The 20,492-nt window shown below is 38.5% G+C and overlaps 1 protein-coding gene across 1 annotated transcript in view; it reads left to right on the top strand.

Annotated features, from left to right (window-relative positions):
• Positions 1–20,492, top strand: part of LOC135211516 (uncharacterized) — a 629,390-nt gene that overhangs the window by 323,445 nt on the left and 285,453 nt on the right. The window contains 1 exon segment of the mRNA XM_064244821.1: positions 304–324. Within this exon segment, the coding sequence (XP_064100891.1) occupies positions 304–324 (21 nt within the window).

The raw sequence follows: 20,492 nt of genomic DNA, 5'->3' as shown, positions 1-20,492 counted from the left end.
TCTGTCGTACTAGACCAATATGCGATTAATCATTTTGTATGATATAATCTTCAGCTCCCTTTCCTTTCCCTCCATGCAATCGAATTTACGATCGAGAGATTCCTAAACATTCAAAACTCATTCAAAAACGAGTTGTAATAAAAAAAAAAAAACTTTTGGCATCAGAAAGTGTGACTTCTGTGTAATGAAAAGCTTGCATGCTGTAACAAAAATTGGGTGTCCTGAACTCGGCGACTGCCGCTGTTTACATAAAGTGTTTCGCTGAAACCATCACTCTAACATGTTATCGCATTATCGTTACAGGCACTCGATTAAAGGATGTCGGTAAGTAGGTATCTTCCCATTTTTCAATATTGACCTCGTCTGTTGTCCCCCTCGAATATCCCTTCTCCCTTGAATTGGTGTTTAGTGAGTTTTTTTGCTCCCTTACCTATAGCAGTGTCTTGAAAGTGATTTTTGTGATTGCTCGTGCATTTGCCTGTGCTGTTTTCTATGGTTATGTTTACAGTGTGTACATATATGTAGATGATCAGTTTATATATATATATATATATAATATATATATATATATATATATATATATATATATATATAACTTATGCTTTTTGTAAGGTAACAGTTCAATACATTTCCTTTAAAATCCAGGGGGCAAATATTGATAATATGAATAAATCACTATATTTCGATCCAATGTACAACAGCTCACATCTAACAAAATATAGCGGGCCATTCAATTTCTGGGGGGGGGGGTGAATTTTAAGATGTATGAATATAATATTTACAAACACACTCACACACACACACACACATATATATATATATATATATATATATATATATATATATATATATATATATATATATATATATTATATTAGTCCGTGGTTCAACTCCAGCCTCGCCTCACACAGTGATACTTGATTTTAATCTCATAGAGTCGAAAAAAAAAATTTCGTATCCTTAATCCTTGGTTAACAAAAGCATTGAATTAGGCATGTGGTGATCAGGTTAGTAGACTGTGAACAGTTTTAGTTAATAGTTATTTCGTGTATTCTGCAGCATCTGAACCAAAGTTGATCTCTCTATGCAGAAAGCTGCCAGACAATCAGTGATACAGAGGTTTCATATGCCAGCATGTTGCCTCCCTGTAAAGATTGTGCCCTTCGCCCCTATTCTGCATGTTCTCTCACACTTTTATTAAGGCCTTTTTATTCTTATCCCTGGTAATACTCATTTTAGCTACCACTTTCTTGGTCTCTCTCTCTCTTTTCCTCAACCTGTATAGTTCACCATTCTCTTCACATGACTACACCCTCTCATAACTATTCCACACAGACCATGAAAACTTCTCTTTACTTCCAAAGTTTTGCAGAGATTTTGCCATTTTCTCTTTCAGATGTTGTGTGACGCATCTTCAATTATTCTATCATCAGTTCATTTCCTCCCAAGTATTCGGATGAATGAACCACGTTCAGTCTTTCACCATTCATATGAGTATTTATGGCTGTATCTTTTTTGGCTTCCATAAACTCTATGACTGTATTCATGTTAACCATCGCTCCATCCTCATCGCCCGTACCCAAGCTTGGATAGTGGATGTCCTTTAATTATTCAGTGCATCGTCCTTGTTACTATAATGTATTAGTGCAGAAATGAGTCAATCTGTTATTGTGTTCTGTAAGTACTTCATATTTTACATAAGTATCAGAAAGTGTGACTTCTGTATAATGAAAAGCCTGCATGCTGTAACAAAAAATGTGTTCTGAACTCGGCGACTGCCGCTGCTATTAAAGAAACTATCCTTGGGTGATAATATGAATGCAGTATAAGAAAAGAAAACAGTCTGGTAAGCAAACCGAATTTTTGGAAACAAATCCAGTTGACGGCCATTAGCCATTTAAAGTAATCTTGAGTAACGTTGTTTAGTAAAGAGTTACCGAAAGACCTCAAGATATTTGGTGTTGTTTCAACCTACTGCTTTGTATTTTTTTTTCTTTTAGAAGGTGGCTTCTCTGAATGTAGTTATGATGTGTTTTTGACTCTCTCTCTCTCTCTCTCTCTCTCTCTCCTCTCTCTCGTAGCGTTGGTAGTAGAGCGTTCGATACCCGAACGGCATGCATACTTCCATAAAAATCCGGCATATATAAGCCTCTGTTGGCCCAGACTTTGAGTTATGTAAAAGGCCTTTGGTCAACTGGGTCCCCGAGAGAGAGAGAGAGAGAGAGAGAGAGAGAGAGAGAGAGAGAGAGAGAGAGAGAGAGAGAGAGAGAGAGAGATCAGACGTGGATGATCAATGCTCAATAAAAGTATATACTTGCTATTATACAGCTGGAATATTCGGATATTCTTTTTACTATTTCGGCTGCAGTTCAGTAAATTCTAAGGATTATTTTACTTTTCACGCAGGCTTATGACCAAAACGTGACCGCTATTTTCCTCAGTTGATGTGCGAGTAAGCTTTCCTCAGATCAATCAAATCTTTAAAAGCTACAGTCTGTCATGAGCCAAGCTTTGGATTCCCCTTTTATCCTGCGTTGTTCAACTTCCTTTCTATCAGGAAGCGAATCCCATCGTTTCGCGATGTGTTTTCCGTTGAATATACAATAAAGAATTTCATCCATACCATAAATATATCTGTGAAGATGTTGGTTTTTCAATGAAACGGTTCTTCTTCAGATTTGCTGACTATCTTCGTAACTCTTTTGATTATACCAATAGTCTTTGATCGACGAATGTAGATGTTAGGTTTGGTCAGTACAAGAATGATTGATCGCCAGGAAATGCCAGAAGCCAAGATGGTTAGGTCATGTGGAAAGAATGTACATGATGGAGTGTTTAAGTGATATCTAGGAAGCATGTGTGTGTGTGTGTGTGCGTGTGTAAGGCGTTCGACGCATTGCTGATGAGTCTTTTGTGCCAGTGTTTTAGGTAGCTTCTGTAATGGAAGTTTTCTGCACAGGTGATTCATTCACACTACAAATCAGTTGATGAAGGATGAATGTGACAGTGACCCTTGTGTTGATTTTTTTTATGAAACTTTCCTTTGTTATTGGATTGGAAGGTCCTTGGTATGCAGAAATCACGAGAACTTATGCAAAATGAGGCTTATTGTGCAGAATGTGTAAGGTGTTCGACGTGCTGATGATTAGCTGGGTATATATATATATATATATATATATATATATATATATATATATATATTAATTATATACATACATAACATACATACATCATACATACTATACCTACATACATACATACATACATACGCATAGTATATGTGTATACTTACAATGCCGTTTGTGATGAGTAAGAGAACATTAATCAAGCGGCTGGGGAGAGAGAGGGATTCCTTCTGCGTATTATCGCTTTAGGAATAGCGAGTGAGAGCCCTCAGTCTCCGAGGGGAAGCCAATCCAGGATTATTGAGGGGAGATGAGGTCACACGTATTGAGGGAAGGGGAAAGGAAGCTATGCTGGGCATGCATAAGGTCCCTTTGACAGATTTGACCTGCTGGGGGCTTCGGGAAGCCTTCATTGCTTACTGATGTTCGTAGCTTGTCGGCTGTTTTTGTTTGTTCGATGGAAGACTGGTGTAAGTCATGACGTCATCGGAGTGGGAAGGATAATTGACTATATTTTATAGCGCCCAGGACTTTTACGTACGTCCACAGTTGCAATTGAGTTGATGTCACCAGCGGCAGCCACAGTACACAGTAAGATAATTACAGTTCTAGTTGTCTGTTAGTATGAGTGTTAGTTTTCATGTGAGCGAAAAAGGAATTGTCAATAGGTAGTATCATCGATTGATACTTGTATAGAATATCAAGTGGCCCGGGAAGAGCAGCGGTAATAAGACGAGGCTGTATCTAGAAGACAATCGTGTCTTTGTATTTTATAAACCAACATAAAAGAAAATTCACTCAGATGCCAAATGCATTTGGTCCAGAGTATTGCACCTCAAAAGCATTTCAAGAGTTTGAAAAGATTGAAAACGTTTTTCAGAATTATTGCCTCCCATTGAACACTTACCTCATTGTCCTTATACTTTCAGTACCTTCAGCAAAGTTCCATCAAAAATACGAATCATTTCTAGAAAAGCTTTCATGAGAAGGTTATTTTTTTCCTGGGAAGGTTTTCCTGTTCAGAACATCAAACGTCTTTATTTGTTTGTTTTCACTGGTTTTATTTGGTATAGTCCTGATGTTCTGAACAGGAAAGGTGACGGTTATAACCTGTTGAGTTAACCTCTTATGATCTTTGTAAAGTGCATTGAAGAAAAAATGTATTTATGACTCCTGAGAAGTATTCTGGACTGTATAATTGCTCTCTAGGTTATCCATCAGCAGCGAACTCATCTTGGCTTTAGACTAATGTGTTTGTAAGTAGCTCTTGGGCGTTGCTCGTGGACAGCTATTAATACGAGATGAGTCTTTTATAAAGACCGTCATCATTGTATTCCTCTGTCTTTAAAAGGGCATTTTGTTGCCTCTCGTACATTAAACGAATGTAATTGTGTGGCATGATCTGTAGTGATCAGTAACTGTGCTTTCATATGTTAGTTTTCTTGTTTTTCCTTGAACATTTTGTAATTCAGGTTACTCATTGATGAAGAAAGAGAAAAAAAAAAGTTTTCCTTCTTTATAAATTTTAGTGAAAACATTCACTGTAATTTCATCACTATAAAGCAAGGTAAGTTTAAATCTCTCAGAGATTCTCAGACTTGGCAAGAAACGTGAGAGGTAAGTAATAGTGCCTTGCAATGAAAGCTGCATGTATCCTATTGCTCTTGATACCCTTGTTGTTATCAAGTTTATCATTTAGACTTTTAACTAAGCCTTTACTATATGACTGGCTAGCAAAATTGGTGAGTCAAATTTCTATTAATTTTAATGATGAAGTATTCACAATGGCTGAGTTTATATTTCAAAACCACAGTGGTGCAATTTTATGTTGTTAAACATTAATGAAACACAAGGTAGTAGTAATGTTTTGTAAAACAGTATGTAATCTTTGTAATTGTAAATGAATGCCACTTTAAATGGCGCATGCAATTTAGACGTACTTCTTTTATTAAATTTGGAAATGAAATCGTCTAAATTATTGGCACAGAAACATATGTAACTAAAATTGGCAGCGTCGGAGAAATAGATCTCTAGTAATAGTTGAAAGTTCAGTATCTCAGTCTGTCGATCTCACACTTCATTGTCAGTAACAGAAAATGAATCTAAGATTGCTAGAATTCTATCGTGAAGACTCGGCTTGAATATCATCAATAGGTCGTTGTGTCTCTCCTCGAGTATAATAAGGTTGACTGTGACAACAGCGAGGCGGTTGAAAGTGTCATTTGCGTGTGGTAGTTGTTGTGATGACTTGCTGGAGGAAGGATAAACGGCGAGAGAAAAAGCACTGTTTTACCCTCGATGGGTAAGTCAGTGTCGAAGTTTTAGTTGGGGACAGAAGACAATGACAGAGGTTTGTTAGTTGACAGAGACATGACAGCGGTGAGGTTTTGCGACAGAAGACAATGACAGAGGTAGTTTTGGGGAACAGAAGAACATACAGAGTTTTAGTGTTACAAGAGACAATGACAGAGGTTTTAGTTGGGACAGAGATTCATGACAGAAGTTTTAGTTACAGAGACATGCCAGAAGACAAGACAGACGGTTTTAGTTGGGACAGACGACAATGACAGAAGTTTTAGTTGTGAAGAAGACAATGGACAGAGGTTTTATTGGTTGGGCCAGAAGACAATGACCAGAGGCTTTTAGTTGTTGACAGAAGACAATGACAGAGGTTTTAGCTGGGGACAGAAGACAATGACAGAGGTTTTAGTTGGGGACAGAAGACAATGACAGAGGTTTTAGTTGGGGCCAGAAGACAATGACAGAGGTTTTAGCTGGGGACAGAAAGACAATGACAAGCGGTTTTAAGTGTTGAACAGAAGACAATGACAGAGGTTTTAGTTGGGGACAGAAGACAATGACAGAGATTTTAGTTGTTGACAGAACACAATGACAGAGGTTTTAGTTGGGGCCAGAAGACAATGACAGAGGTTTAGCTGGGACAGAAGACAATTTTGACAGAGGAGGATTTTAAGTTGGTTGACAGAAGACAATGGACAGAGGTTTTAGTGGGGCCACGAAGACAAATGGGACAGAGGTGGTATGTGTTGACAGAAGACAAATGACAGAGGTTTCTAGTTGGGACCAGAAGACAATTGAAAACAGAGGTTTTAGTGTGGGGCCAGAGACAATGGCAGAGGTTTTAGTTGTTGACAAGAAGGACAATTTGCAGAGGTTTAGGGGTTGGGGAACAGAAGACAATGACAGAGGTTTTAGTGCGACAGAGACAATTGACAGAGGTTTTAGTTGTTGACAGGAGGACAATGACAAGAGGTTTTGTTGGGGACAGAAGACATTGGGGACAGAAGGTTTTAGTTGTTGAAGCCTCCCCCCCAATGACAGAGTTTTAGTTGGGCGCCAGAAGACAGCAGAGTTTCAGTTGTTGACAGAAGACAATGACAGAGGTTTTAGTTTGTTGACAGGAGACAATGGGGGGACAGAAGGTTTTAGTTGGGACAAGGAAGAGAGAATGACAAGAGGTTTTAGTTGTTGACGAAGACAATGACAAGAGGTTTTAGTTGTCGACCAGAAGGACAATTTTGACAGAGGTGTTAGTTGTGACAGACGACAATAAAGGGAGGTTTAGTTGTTGACCAGAGAACGATGGACAAGAGGTTTAGTGGGGACAGAAGGACAGTTTTGAAAGAGGTTTTAGTTGTTGAACATAAGAACAATGACAAGAGGTTTAGTTGGGCCAGAGGACAATTTTGACAGAGGTTTTAGTTGTTGGACAAGAACAATGCAGAGGTTTAGTTGTGACAGAAGACCAATTGACAGAGTTCAGTTTGTTGGGGACAGAAGACAATGGAACCAGGGATTTTGTTTTAGTTGGGGCCAGAAGACAATGACAGAAGTTTAGTTTTGGACAAAGAAGACACAATGACAGAGGGTTTTAGTTGGGGACAGAAGACAATGACAGAGGTTTTAGTTGTTGACAGAAGACCAACTGGAACAGAGGTTTTAGCGCTGACGAAGACAATGACAGAAGTTTTAGTTGTCGAACAGAAGACAATGACAGAGGTTTTAGTTGGGGACAGAAGACAATGACAGAGGTTTTAGTTGTTGACAGAAGACAATGACAGAGGTTTTAGTTGTTGACAGAAGACAATGACAGAGGTTTTAGTTGGGGCCAGAAGACAATGACAGAGGTTTTAGTTGTTGACAGAAGACAATGACAGAGGTTTTAGTTTGGGGCCCGGGAAGGACAATGAACAGAGGTTTTAGTTGTTGAAAGAAGACCAATGACAGAGGTTTTAGCTTGGGGACAGAAGCAATGACAAGAGGTTTTAGTTGTTGACAGAACGGACAATTTGACAGAGGTTTAGGGGTTGGGGACAGAAGACAATGACAGAGGTTTTAGTTGTTGACAGAAGACAATGACAGAGGTTTTAGTTGGGGACAGAAGACAATGACAGAGGTTTTAGTTGTTGACAGAAGACAATGACAGAGGTTTTAGTTGGGGACAGAAGACAATGACAGAGGTTTTAGGGGTTGTTGAAACAGAAGGGAAAACAATGACAGAGGTTCTTAGCTTGGGCCAGAAGGACAATTGGGACAGGGTTTTAAGTTGTTGGACAGAAGGACAAATGAAACAGAGGTTTTAGTTGTTGACAGAAGACAATGACAGAGGTTTTAGTTGGGGACAGAAGACAATGACAGAGGTTTTAGTTGTTGACAGAAGACAATGACAGAGGTTTTAGTTGGGGCAGAAGACAATGACAGAGGTTTAGTTGTGACAAGAAGACAATGAACCAGAGGTTTGAGTTGGGACAGAAACAATTGGGACAGAAGGTTTAGTTGTGACCAAGCAGCAAAATGACAGAGGTTTTAGTTGGGAAGAAGACAATGGGACAGAAGGTTTAGTTGGGGACAAGAAGGACAATGACAGGGAGTTTTAGTTTTGGGACAGAAGACAATGGGGACAGAAGGTTTTATGGGGAACAGAAGACAATGACAGAGGGTTTTAGTTTTGTGACAGAAGACAATTGGGGACAGGTTTTAATTGTTGACAAAGACAATGACAGAGGGTTTTAGCTTGGGGGACAGAAAGACAATGGACAGAGGTTTTAGTGGGGTTGACCAGAAGACAAATGAACAGGGAGGTTTTAGGTGTTGACAGAAGACAATGACAGAGGTTTTAGTGGGACAGAAGGACAATGGGACAGAAGTTTTAGTTGTGACAAGAAGACAATGACAGGAGGTTTAAGTTGGGGACACAGCCGCCCCTTTGACAGAGGTTTTAGGGGTTGGGGACAGGAAGACCAATGACAGAGGTTTTAGTTGGGGTTGACAGAAGACTAATGACAGTGGTTTTAGTTTGGGCGACAGAAGACAATGGGACGAGTTTTAAGTTGGGGACATAAGACAATGACAGAGGTTTTCGTGGGGAACCAGGAAAGACAATGACAGAGGTTTAGTTGGTTGACAGAAGACAATGACAGAGGTTTTAGCTTAGGGGACAGAAGGACCAATGACAAGTAGGTTTTAGTGGGGAAAGAAGACCAATGACAAGGAGGTTTTAGTTGGGGACAGAAGGACAATTGACTGGAGGTTTAGGGGCTGGGGACAAGAAGACAAATGACAGAGGTTTTAGTTTTGGGACAGAAGACAATTGACAGGGTTTTAGTTGGGGACAGAAGGACAATGACAAGAGGTTAGTTGGGGACAGAAGGACAATTTTGGACAGAGGTTTAGTTGGGACAGAAGACAATGGACAGAGGTTTTAGTTGGGGACAGAAGACAATTGGGGACAGAGGTTTTGGTTGACAAGACGGGACAATGACCAGAGGTTTTAGGTGTGACAGAAGAAATGACAATAGGCTTTTAAAGTTGGGGCCGAGGCAATTTTTGAACGAGGTTTAGGGTTGTGACAGAAGACAATGCAGAGCGTTTTAACTGGGGGACAGGAAGGACAATGACAGAGGTTTTAGTTGTTGACAGAAGACAATGACAGAGGTTTTAGTTGGGGCCAGAAGACAATGACAGAGGTTTTAGTTGTTGACAGAAGACAATGACAGAGGTTTTAGCTGGGGACAGAAGACAATGACAGAGGTTTTAGTTGTGACAGAAGACATGAACAGAGGTTTAGTTGGGGCCAGAAGACAATGCCAAGAGGTTTAGTTGTTGACAGAAGGACAATGACACGAGGTTTAGTTGGGACAGAAGACAATGACAGAGGTTTTATGTTGGGGAAGAAGACAATGACAGAAGGTTTTATTGGGCAAGAAAGACAATGACAGGGTTTTAGGTTGGGGGACAGAAGACAATGACAGTTAGGTTTTAGTTGGGGACCAGAAGACAATGACAGAGGTTTTAGTTGTTGACAGAAGACAATGACAGAGGTTTTAGTTGGGGACAGAAGACAATGACAGAGGTTTTAGTTGTTGACAGAAGACAATGACAGAGGTTTTAGTTGGGGACAGAAGACAATGACTGAGAGGCTTTTGGGGACAGAAGTTACAATGGGGACAGAAGGTTTTAGTTGGGGACAAGAAGACAATGACAGAGGTTTTAGTTGGGGACAGAAGACAATGACAGAGGTTTTAGTTGGGGACAGAAGACAATGACAGAGGTTTTAGTTGGGGACAGAAGACAATGACAGAGGTTTTAGTTGGGGACAGAAGACAATGACAGAGGTTTTAGTTGTTGACAGAAGACAATGACAGAGGTTTTAGTTGTTGACAGAAGACAATGACAGAGGTTTTAGTTGGGGCCAGAAGACAATGACAGAGGTTTTAGTTGTTGACAGAAGACAATGACAGAGGTAACTGACGAAGACAAATGACAGATGGTTTTAGTTGACAGAGGACAATGACAGTTTTAGTTGGGGCCAGAAAGGAACATTTTACAGAGGTTTTTAGTTGGGGCCAGAAGACAATGACAGAGGTAGTTGTTGACAGACAATGACAGAGGTTTTAGTTGGGGACAGAAGACAATGACAGAGGTTTTAGTTGGGGCCAGAAGACAATGACAGAGGTTTTAGTTGACAGAAGACGTGAACAGAGGTTTTAGTTGGGACAGAGGACAAATTTTGACATAGGTTAGGGGTTGTTGACAGAAGACGTGACAATTGAGGTTTAAGTTGGGGACAGAGACAAATTTTGACAGAGGTTTTAGTTGACAGAAGACAATGACAGAGGTTTTAGTTGGGGACAGAAGACAATGACAGAGGTTTTAGTTGTTGACAGAAGACAATGACAGAGGTTTTAGTTGTTGACAGAAGACAATGACAGAGGTTTTAGTTGTTGGGGACAGAAGACAATGACAGAGGTTTTAGTTGGGGACAGAAGACAATGACAGAGGTTTTAGTTGTTGACAGAAGACAATGACAGAGGTTTTAGTTGGGGACAGAAGACAATGACAGAGGTTTTAGTTGTTGACAGAAGACAATGACAGAGGTTTTAGTTGGGGACACCTAAAATTTTGACGCCCACAACCCTCCACTACGCGCGCATCTTTTCCTCTTTTCCACGCCCCCCATTTTCCCCCCAGCAATAGTTCCAGAAGCAATTGACAGAAGTTTTTAGTTGTTGACAGAAGACAATGACAGAGGTTTTAGTTGGGGACAGAAGACAATGACAGAGGATCTCATACGAATGTTACTGTTGTCATTGACAGTGTTCTGATCTAAAGAGGTCCAGATCTGCCCTTTGGGATGTACGTAATGTTCATCGCCTTTATTCTCCTTCATTTTTTTTCACATGACATATCAGTGCAATTCTTCTGTTTCCTCTTGGCTTCGTCCCTTTGTTCTTCCGTCAGTGACCTGTTTTGCAACTTTTCTTATGGCCTATTTATTATTCCTTGTTACAGCCTATCCATGACTCCATCTCCTACACTTTCAAATAAACTTTTTTTTTTTTATCTTTTGCCCATTTCACTCACTTCAATTACTCTCTCTCTCTTTCTCTCTCTCTCTCTCTCTCTCTCTCTCTCTCTCTCTCTCTCTCTCTCTCTCTCTCTCTCTCTCTCTCAGTTTCGTGGTCTCTAGTCCATACAGAGCTGGTAGGCCTCCTCGTTCATTATGTAACGAAACTGTAATAGCCATTTTCTCTTGTCGAAGGACCTCTTACCGGATTTACGCTTGATAATATGTATTTGGCACATATGTAAACTTTCACAATTTTCCTTTTTTTCCTTTTTGAAGATTTTATATATTCTTAGACTAAATTCCATATATTAATTTCTGAATGAATATTCTGTGCATCCTATCATCATCTAATCATTGTACAGTCATAAGATAGTGCGTCAGATTGTGTCATCTTTAATCCGTCCTTGAGTGTCATGTATACAGTCTGTCATTATTCATTAAAAAAAAAAAAACTTGGATAGAAGCTTGGGAAGGAATTATGCATTACTCGTTTCACTAGGATTACTTGTATTAGACTTCTTTTTCTAAGTTGATATGTATCATTTTATTTATATCCAAAACAAATCGTCCATTTGTAGACCTACATCCATAAGGATCCCCTATCATCAAGAACTCTACAGTGTCTACAAAGCATATGAACAAACCCATGATTTTTCTTACTTTGCTCTCATGACATTGCTTTTGAGCTGTGACCTTTCTTGAGGTCATTCATGTGATTGTCCACTTAATCCTTTGAAGATTCGTCTTAACTTTTAGGAACTGCTCTCAACAGGAACTTTAAAAACAGTGGCTGTCAAATTACAGTCATTATTTTCTATTATACTCCATACTAATCTCACTGTTCATCTTGGTTTTGGGTTGGATAATAAGCTTGTTCATATAATGATAACTTGGGTCCTTAGGAAGACAAAGAAACGTAGACAAATTGAAGTTCCTTATTTTTTATTTGTTTACGTATCATAAATCAAGAGCGTTCTCAGTTTCTCCTGACTATACTTTAATCATGGGAGGTTTTCAAAATGCCGGAGGCGCCTTTCATGAACACCTCTTTGTATGGCCTTCTTTTGTATGGCAGAAGCGCGAAAAGGAAAATTTTCCAGGAAGAAAGGCGAGGAGTGGGAAGAGGAAGAAGATATTGATTCGATTATATCTTAAGGAAGGGGAAGGAGTCGTGGGCTCGAGATGTCTTTCTTTCCCCTTTTCCTGCTTCCTCCCCATTTACCTCACTTTCCTCTCTCCCCTCTCTTATTACGTCTCCACTTGGGAGCGGTGGAAGTCATCTCGCGTCATTCTTCGTTGGATGCAATGATGCTGAAGGAAGTGTTATTGCCGAGAATGATTAAGTGAATTACTGCTCACTTTAGAGGGAGAGAGATTTATAGAGGTTTGTGGACTTTTATTTAGCAGGCAATGAACTAAGTGTTTCTCTCCAATGATAATCATTTATGAAATAATGAAAAAAAAAAAAAAAAGAAACTCAGCCACTCAAATTGTCCGATTAATTCCTTAATTAAGATAGTTCTGTTTTTGACATGGTTCACATATCATATTTTGAGGGAAATTGCCCATGAAAGTTAGTTTTGAAAAGGTGAATTTTGTAGGTTTAATTCAGCAAAACCCTCTTTTACGTGTTTCTATTTTCTGTTTGACAAAGAATGGTAATAATAAATAGAACTTATTTGATGTGGAATTGATTAGTTTTTTTGTGATAACTTTTTATTGCGTTCTAAGTATCATTCAGACTTACTTTATTTATCATTAAAAATAACTCTTGGTTAATTGTAGTTACCGGAGGTTCTGAAGCAGTGTATTAATGAAAAGACTTTCTTCTCAGATTTGTTCATTTTTCATATTGATTTTATTGCTCCCTTCAATGTCCTTCGTGTGTGATATATATATATATATATATATATATATATATATATATATATATATACATATATATATATATAATATATATATATATATATATATATATTATATATATATATATATATATATAAAGTATGTGTATATTTATAGATCCATGTAAATGTATCCTATATATGCGTATACATACACTCGTGCATATATGAGTATGTGTATCTATATCATAAATATGACAATAGAAAATCATAACCGTGGCCCTGTGTATAAATGGATAAATGGGTCTAAAGATCCTGATCGTTCTTTACGTTGAATGAAAATGGCATAAAAGGACCATAAATTTGTGCGAGTTTTGTGTGACCTTTCCTACAAATTAATTTAATTGTACAATTATGTAGGTCTCTCATCCTGTTAAAAAAAACTGGCAAAAAAAAGGGGGGGTTATGTAGCCGGAAAACTATGCTAATGGTCTATTAATCATCCCTAATGGATAGTAGAAATTAGTTGAAGACTGTGGTCGCTGGTTATGAAGTTAATGTAGTCATTAGAGGCGGAGATAACGCAGATAGAAGGCGCAATTTGCGTTTAGTTATAAGCCAGGAGATACGGTGCTCTGGAAACCGGCGTATGTAATTAACTCTCCGTTGTTGTTACTTTTTTTATATTTATTTATTTATTTATGGTCTTGCTGTTTTTATCTTCTTTTTCATTGATATGGTTTTATGTCAGTTTCTGCTCTTGCTTTTAGCTCTTAAGATGATTTGAATTCACATACATTAACTAGAGAATGTTATATATATCTTATTAAAAATTAAAAGTTATGGCTTTCTAATACCCCAATGAAACTATCCTACGATTTTTAATATAAAGAACAAAGTATGGATTCATTCAACGCAGTATGATTTTGAGTATAAAAAACAATGAAATATGCATGCATTCAACGGAAGCCATAAACGACATTGTAAAACCATGCTTTCAATTTTGAAAGTTTGGGAGCTCGAAGGATTTGGTTTCAAGGAGATTTTGCGCCGACGTTCAAGTGGAAGTAGCTACAATACCTTGGCCACAATTGGCAGCGGTTGGAAAGGAGATTTTGCCGTTACGTAAAAAGCAAAGCATGATGATGTTCCCATCCGTTGGTTTCCATTTCCGTTTTTGCTGGAATAGATGATTTTCATATTGGGTCTTTTATCATTTTTTTCATTTATTAGGAAAGACAGAGTTGATCTTCACATTCCCTTATACCCCTTCTCTCTCTCTCTCTCTCTCTCTCTCTCTCTCTCTCTCTCTCTCTCTCTCTCTCTCTCTCAAGTTCAATATTGGTGACAAAATATCATCTTTTAAGAAAACAGTGACGTCATATTGAGAGAGAGACAGAGACGAAGCAGAGCAATATTACTGGAAGATGAAAATGTCTGCTTCAGTATTAATAGTATTATACGGTGTTGATTAGTTTTCGGACATTCATTCTTTCCCACAAAAAACAAAATAACCAGTGATGAGATTTAGGGCGAACTTCTATCCCACATCATTTCCTGGTGTCTTGGGATTCCTTAGATAATTACTAAGCATTGCAGAGTCGGCAACTCTAATTCCTACGGGAATTTGAGTCATTTTCGAAAGTATCATTATAGATTTCTTCCCACTTTCAGAGCGTTTCTTAATTTTTTTTTCAAGTGTGACGCAACATACCTTTGGCAAAATTGTTGACTGTATCATTCCTCCGAAAATGGCTTAGATGTAAAGATAAAATCGTTCAGGATTTACACCCAGTTTTACATGTTATTGTTCTAGTGAGTGGTCTATCAATTCCGTATCAGAGTGGTTGTATTCATGTTTGTGTGTATATATATATATATATATATATATATATATATATATATATATATATATATATATATATATATATATATATATATATATATATATATATATATATATATCACGAGATCGTAGAAAAAAACACGCTTTCACACAAACATTTCTATATTGAATAAATATCGTGGTTACATAATATTTTCCTAAACTAACTTGTGCACTCTATATATATATATATATAATATATATATATATATATATATATATATATATATATATATATATATATGCATGTGTCTGTATATGTGCCTAAGTTTGTTAGGAAATGATTGACCCTAGCTTTTCATAGATATGTTTGTATGAAAGATGGTGGGTTTTTTTTATACAATTTTTTAAACACGTTCTCGTTTATCAAAATCACATTTTGCGGACAAAGCGGAAATACGTATCAAATTAAAATCATAAAATGCAAATGGAGTCGTTACAGTCGCGACGGGTTCTCACCTTCATTCGCCATGATTGATTGACTGATTGATTGATCTAATATAATGAAGCGGATGTTACAACTGCAGTGGCTACCGACGCCAGCCAGCAGCCGTCATCACTAAGCGACGACAGTTGCGTGCTGGTGGAGACCCTTGGCACCGGACACCGAGAACGGAATAGAAGGGCGGCGCTTATCAAAGAAATGTGCCGGTTTAGAGAGGGCGACTTTGTTTGAAGTCAGAGGCGCTTTTTCGTGGATCAGGTCAAAGAGATTGTCTGGAAATCGAAGAAAAACCTTGATTCATTCAAGTATTCCTTTTCCTTATTCTCTCTCTTCTCTCTCTCTCTCTCTCTCTCTCTCTCTCTCTCTCTCTCTCTCTCTCGTAGCCTTCGTTTGCATGTTTGATGTCAACACTGAGGGTTTTTATACCGTTGCTGCGTGTGTTTTACGATATACGTTAAAAGACAGGCTTATCTATTAACCCCTCGTTCTCCGTGTTGAAGCAGCAATTGAATTACTCATCGTACACACACACACACACACACACACACACACACACATATATATATATATATATATATATATATATATATATATATATATACACACACACATACATGCATGCATACATATATATATACATACGTACACACGTGTGAGTGTATATGTAAAGTAAACTTGAGATTGCATGCAATAGAGAAATAAATAGTGTCGTGCCAGAGTTCGACGCGATGTTGATGAGCTCTTTTCAGGGGTATAAAAGGATTGATGTGGAAATTGTCGATGACCGTTAGGTTTTATTTTTATTGGCTTAATAGAGACTACACCCTTGCTTTCTGTGGTGTTATGTAATGTGAATAATAATGGATAAATTAAGTGCAGTCTCAGAAATAAGGGAGAAACGTGGAACGGGGAGAATAATTCCGTGGCTTCTATGAAATGCTTTGAGTATAACAGTTCATTCTTTATATGCTGAAGAGTAGTCATCTTCCCGCTATATCAGAATGCAATATGCCACACTTTGTATACTTTATTAACACGAGAAACATCAAATTCTTCTATACTTTTGACGGTCGAATCATAACAGATACTTTCATTGCATTAAAAATGAAATAAAAACCATCGTATATGATTGAGGTTTTATGCTCCAAGTAATTTCCTCGCATTAAAAAGAAAGCATTGAAAAGGCATTCTTTAGAAACAAGTTTTTTTTAAGTATAATCTTGGTTTCTCTGTACATAAAATTCAAGTCACTCTTCATCCTCATTTCTCTTTTAATTTTGACGTGTGCATGTTGCTGTCGTGAGTAACCATCGTGTTGATGAGAGAGAGAGAGAGAGAGAGAGAGAGAGAGAGAGAGAGAGAGAGAGAGAGAGCTCATGCTCCTGGGTACAAGTTCCCCGGCGAAAAAGGCAACCTTCTCCCCCAGGATCAATTTGGATTCTTAATTCTAAGCAGATTGCTTTTAATCCTTTTTGGTTCGCTGAGCGTCTGAAACGGCGTTGTCGATTGCGGGAGTTTATAGAGACTGATGGAGGACTTGAATTCTTGGAAGTTGACATGGCTACAGAAATTAACTTGGCTACAATCAGTCAAGACACGAAAGAGATAAAATCAGTCAAGACACGAAAGAGATAAAATCAGTTAGACACGTAAGAGAAAATGTGGCTAGATCAGTCAGCCACGTAATAGAAAATGTATATGTATCAAACATCTTTGCTTGATAAAGATGTATTTTCGTTTTGAACACATTTCCTAGTTTTTTATTTTTAAACCACTTCATGTGGAAATAATTAAGTGATTTGATATGATGAATTGAAGAGAAGATTAATATCATTTTCCTCTTTCACTTTTTTCCTTGTATTAACCAAACCAGGCAATTGATATCCCGTCCAATTGAATTTCTCTTCTAGCAATGAATTTGGAAATGAAGTGCTTTACTTGGCAAGTATAGGTCTGGTATAAGGATCAGTTTTGTCAACGTTGTTTTTCAAGAATGAATGACAGGCAATTAAGTTTGAGTTACTGGTTAATTCATGTGAACGGTCGTTGCAGCGCCTTTGGTCGTCGAAGCTGGGATATTTTTCGGAATAAGGAATGATTTGCTTGTTGAGTTTGTTGGATTATTTTAAAAAACCAATTCATTGGTGTTTGACAGAAACACGAAACTCAGTCGAAGAAAGTCATTGAGTCATCGACAGCCCAAATGAAATTCAGTTCTTTCAGTCCTCTCTCTCCTGCTTCCTTCCCCTCTTTCTCTCCGCGCTCTTCTTTCTCTTCCTCTTCCATTTGTCTTCATGGAGTTGTAGGTTATTTATTTATTTTCCTTCCTTCCTTCCTGCTCGGGGGAAGATTTAGAGTTAGGGTCGTATTTCATCTTAACAGCTGTGCTGCTGCTGCTGCTGCTGCTGCTGCTGCTGCAGTCCGAATTCGAGGCCTTTTTTTGTTTAAAAAACTTGTTCCTTTCTTAACGGAAGGTTTAACCTCGGGATGAAATATGCAAATTGCTGGACGAGTCGAGGAGTGCAATTAAAACTTTTACTTGTTTATGTTAGTATTATTACCTACTGCTGCTCTGGTAATTGTTTTTGTTGTTTTGGTTGTAGTTTGTGAAATGACTGTGCCGTGTTGAAGAATCAGTCAGAAGTGGCATTTTATGATGATGAACGCCTAAAGTAGCTTGAAATGAAAGGTGATTTAACCTTCTTAATTACACTTATCATGTCTGTTGTGCAGTTGGAGAACACCTGAAGACGGATAGAAAGAAACCTTCGGTCGTTTCGTCTGTCCTTAGTTGTGACTGTGCCTGGACTCTCCACGAAAAGCAAGTCTGATGTTGAAGGCCAAATATCTTTAGTACATCGCATGATCAGTCGAGAGGTACTCGTCACCTTTTAGTTTGTGTGTGTGTGTGGGTGTAAAATCTTACTGGAAGAGGTAGGGTACATCGGGCTGGCTTGGAAAGGCGGGTATTTCGAACTGTTGTAGTCGAACTCAAAGCATTTGAGCACTATAATTACCCTATAAGTTATATTTCCCAAAACATATTACAAGTTCCTTAAATATTAGGTAAGTAAATATGGCACCTTATAAAAAAGATTTATGTTGCTCACTATTAGACATTTAGTGGGTTGAGCACCTTCTTTAATGAGCCAAATAAACCAAGAAATTGAAATAAGGTTACAGACTGGATGTTACTTTTGGAGATATCCCAGATGGTCGGTCATGTCTTGTATGTGTACACAGGGAGGATGAAATTTTAACCTAATTTTAGCATTCAAATGAAATCTCTTTACTCACCCTAAATCCAGAGATCACGTACTGGTCAAATACCCATTTGGCTTTTTAGGGTATGTGTGGCGTGCGCGTATGTATGTGTGTGTGGCCGTGTGTGTGTGTGTATATATATATATATATTATATATATATATATATATATATATATATATATATGTGTGTGTGTGTGTGTGTGTGTGTGTGTGTGTGTAACGAGATATTAATCTCGCTTTTATTTGGTAAACGTGTAACCCCGAGTGTCAGGCAAACTGACACAATCTCCTCTCTCTCTCTCTCTCTCTCTCTCTCTCTCTCTCTTCTCTCTCTCTCCAAGCGACCAACGGCTCGCGACCTCTCTCTCTCTCATCTCTCTCTTCTCTCTCATCTCTCTCCTCTTCTCTCCAAGCGACCACGGCTCGCGGCCTCTCTCTCTCTCTCTCTCTCTCTTCTCTCTCTCTCTCTGGCAACTCCTCTTTCTCTCCATTCTAACAGGTAATCAAAATGAGAGTCGAGTTATATAAAAGTAACTATTTATTTAACAATGGAAAGATAATAAATCAAGTCTAAATTAAGTCTCACAGACTAACTTAACTCAGTTAACCCCACAACATTAAAATGTCTAAGACAGTAATTTGTCACACCAATTGTCTCTCCCATCTGGGACTCTCGGTCCCCCTTTGCCAGAATCGTCTGTTTCAAAGACACAAGAAACACAATCGTAAGTACACAAGTTTAAAGGCAAAATTAAAGATTAAACATTCTTACAAATGTCAAACAGACAACAAGCCACCCCTTTGGCTAAAGTAATTCAAGACTCACCCATGTAGCCGGAATATCTCACTCACTGATAAATAAAAACACTTTGGCATCCGCCATCGTGGCTTTGCCTTCCTCCCACGAATCTCTGTGCAAGTCTCCCCTTAGACTTGGCTAGAGATACATTATCAATAGAAGAGGCGCACACGCACATACGAATGCACACTTCGTTAACACCCCATATTACTGGCTACAACCAGTTTCCCAAAGGCACTTTGAACAAAGACCCAAGAACTGATGAACATTGACTCACCTAACTATGCAGTTTTTGATCACACCATCACAGAAATCATTTATCAGCTTTTCTCGGGTCGTTGCTTCAGCTCTGTTCTCTGCATTCCAAAAAGGTCACAGCGCATCACATTATGCTATTAAATATATCATTAATTATAACCCTAGGAAAATCTTTTCCAAAAAATAACGGGGATCTTACGTCATCAACTAATCAATCAGCTGATGTCTTGGCATTGGAAAATCATTTTCAAGGGCAAATTCGTCTCTCAACACCCCGACAAAGAAAAAAAAAGGAAGGAGTTCACCCCCACTGAGAAAAAAAAAGTTTCACCCTCCACTGAGCATTGAAACACCCCTCAGTGAAGCGATAGAACACCCCCCCTGAACAGTGTCTGAGTATCCCCCCAAGGTATACCAATAGTAGTTGCAGTACCCTCCCATGCAACGCCCCCCGAGGCAGGCCAGTAGTCGCCTTTCCCTTGCAACGCGCCTCTGCGCCGGTTAGCAGAAATTTGCTGAGCCCGCAAGAATGGGTGGGCACTCTGTCTCTAAGCCAAATATGCAATCCAAGCACAGTTCACATGCATGAAAAACATTTTATACACACTTATATGTTGAACAAAGACGAATCCGTCTATTCTAAACACGCGTCAATAAAGAAAACACGTCACTTTCAGCTACTATGGGGAAAAAAAATGTGGTATTTTAAACCAGTCCCATTACACTGAAAAAACCCTCCCCCAAAAAATGTTCTTTAACACTCACCACTTCATAATGAGAACAAAAAACTCTTAATTTGCGCAGGACACTCTAATAACACACGCGGATCGTCTTGGGAATACATTCGACATCACACGCAAAAGTCACACTGAGTGCGGCATCTGCTTCTAGGCAGACTGCCTGGGAAAAATGCTGAGTTCAGTTCAATTCTCTCCTCAGCACCACATCCTCACGGACGGACATTTTTCTACCCCTTTCTCTTAGCAACTGAAATCTTAACA

The sequence above is a fragment of the Macrobrachium nipponense genome, chromosome 4 (assembly GCF_015104395.2).
Source record: "Macrobrachium nipponense isolate FS-2020 chromosome 4, ASM1510439v2, whole genome shotgun sequence".
Lineage (NCBI taxonomy): Eukaryota > Metazoa > Arthropoda > Malacostraca > Decapoda > Palaemonidae > Macrobrachium > Macrobrachium nipponense.
The sequence above is the reverse complement of the archived record's forward strand: the minus strand, read 5'-3'. Positions and strand labels throughout refer to the sequence as shown.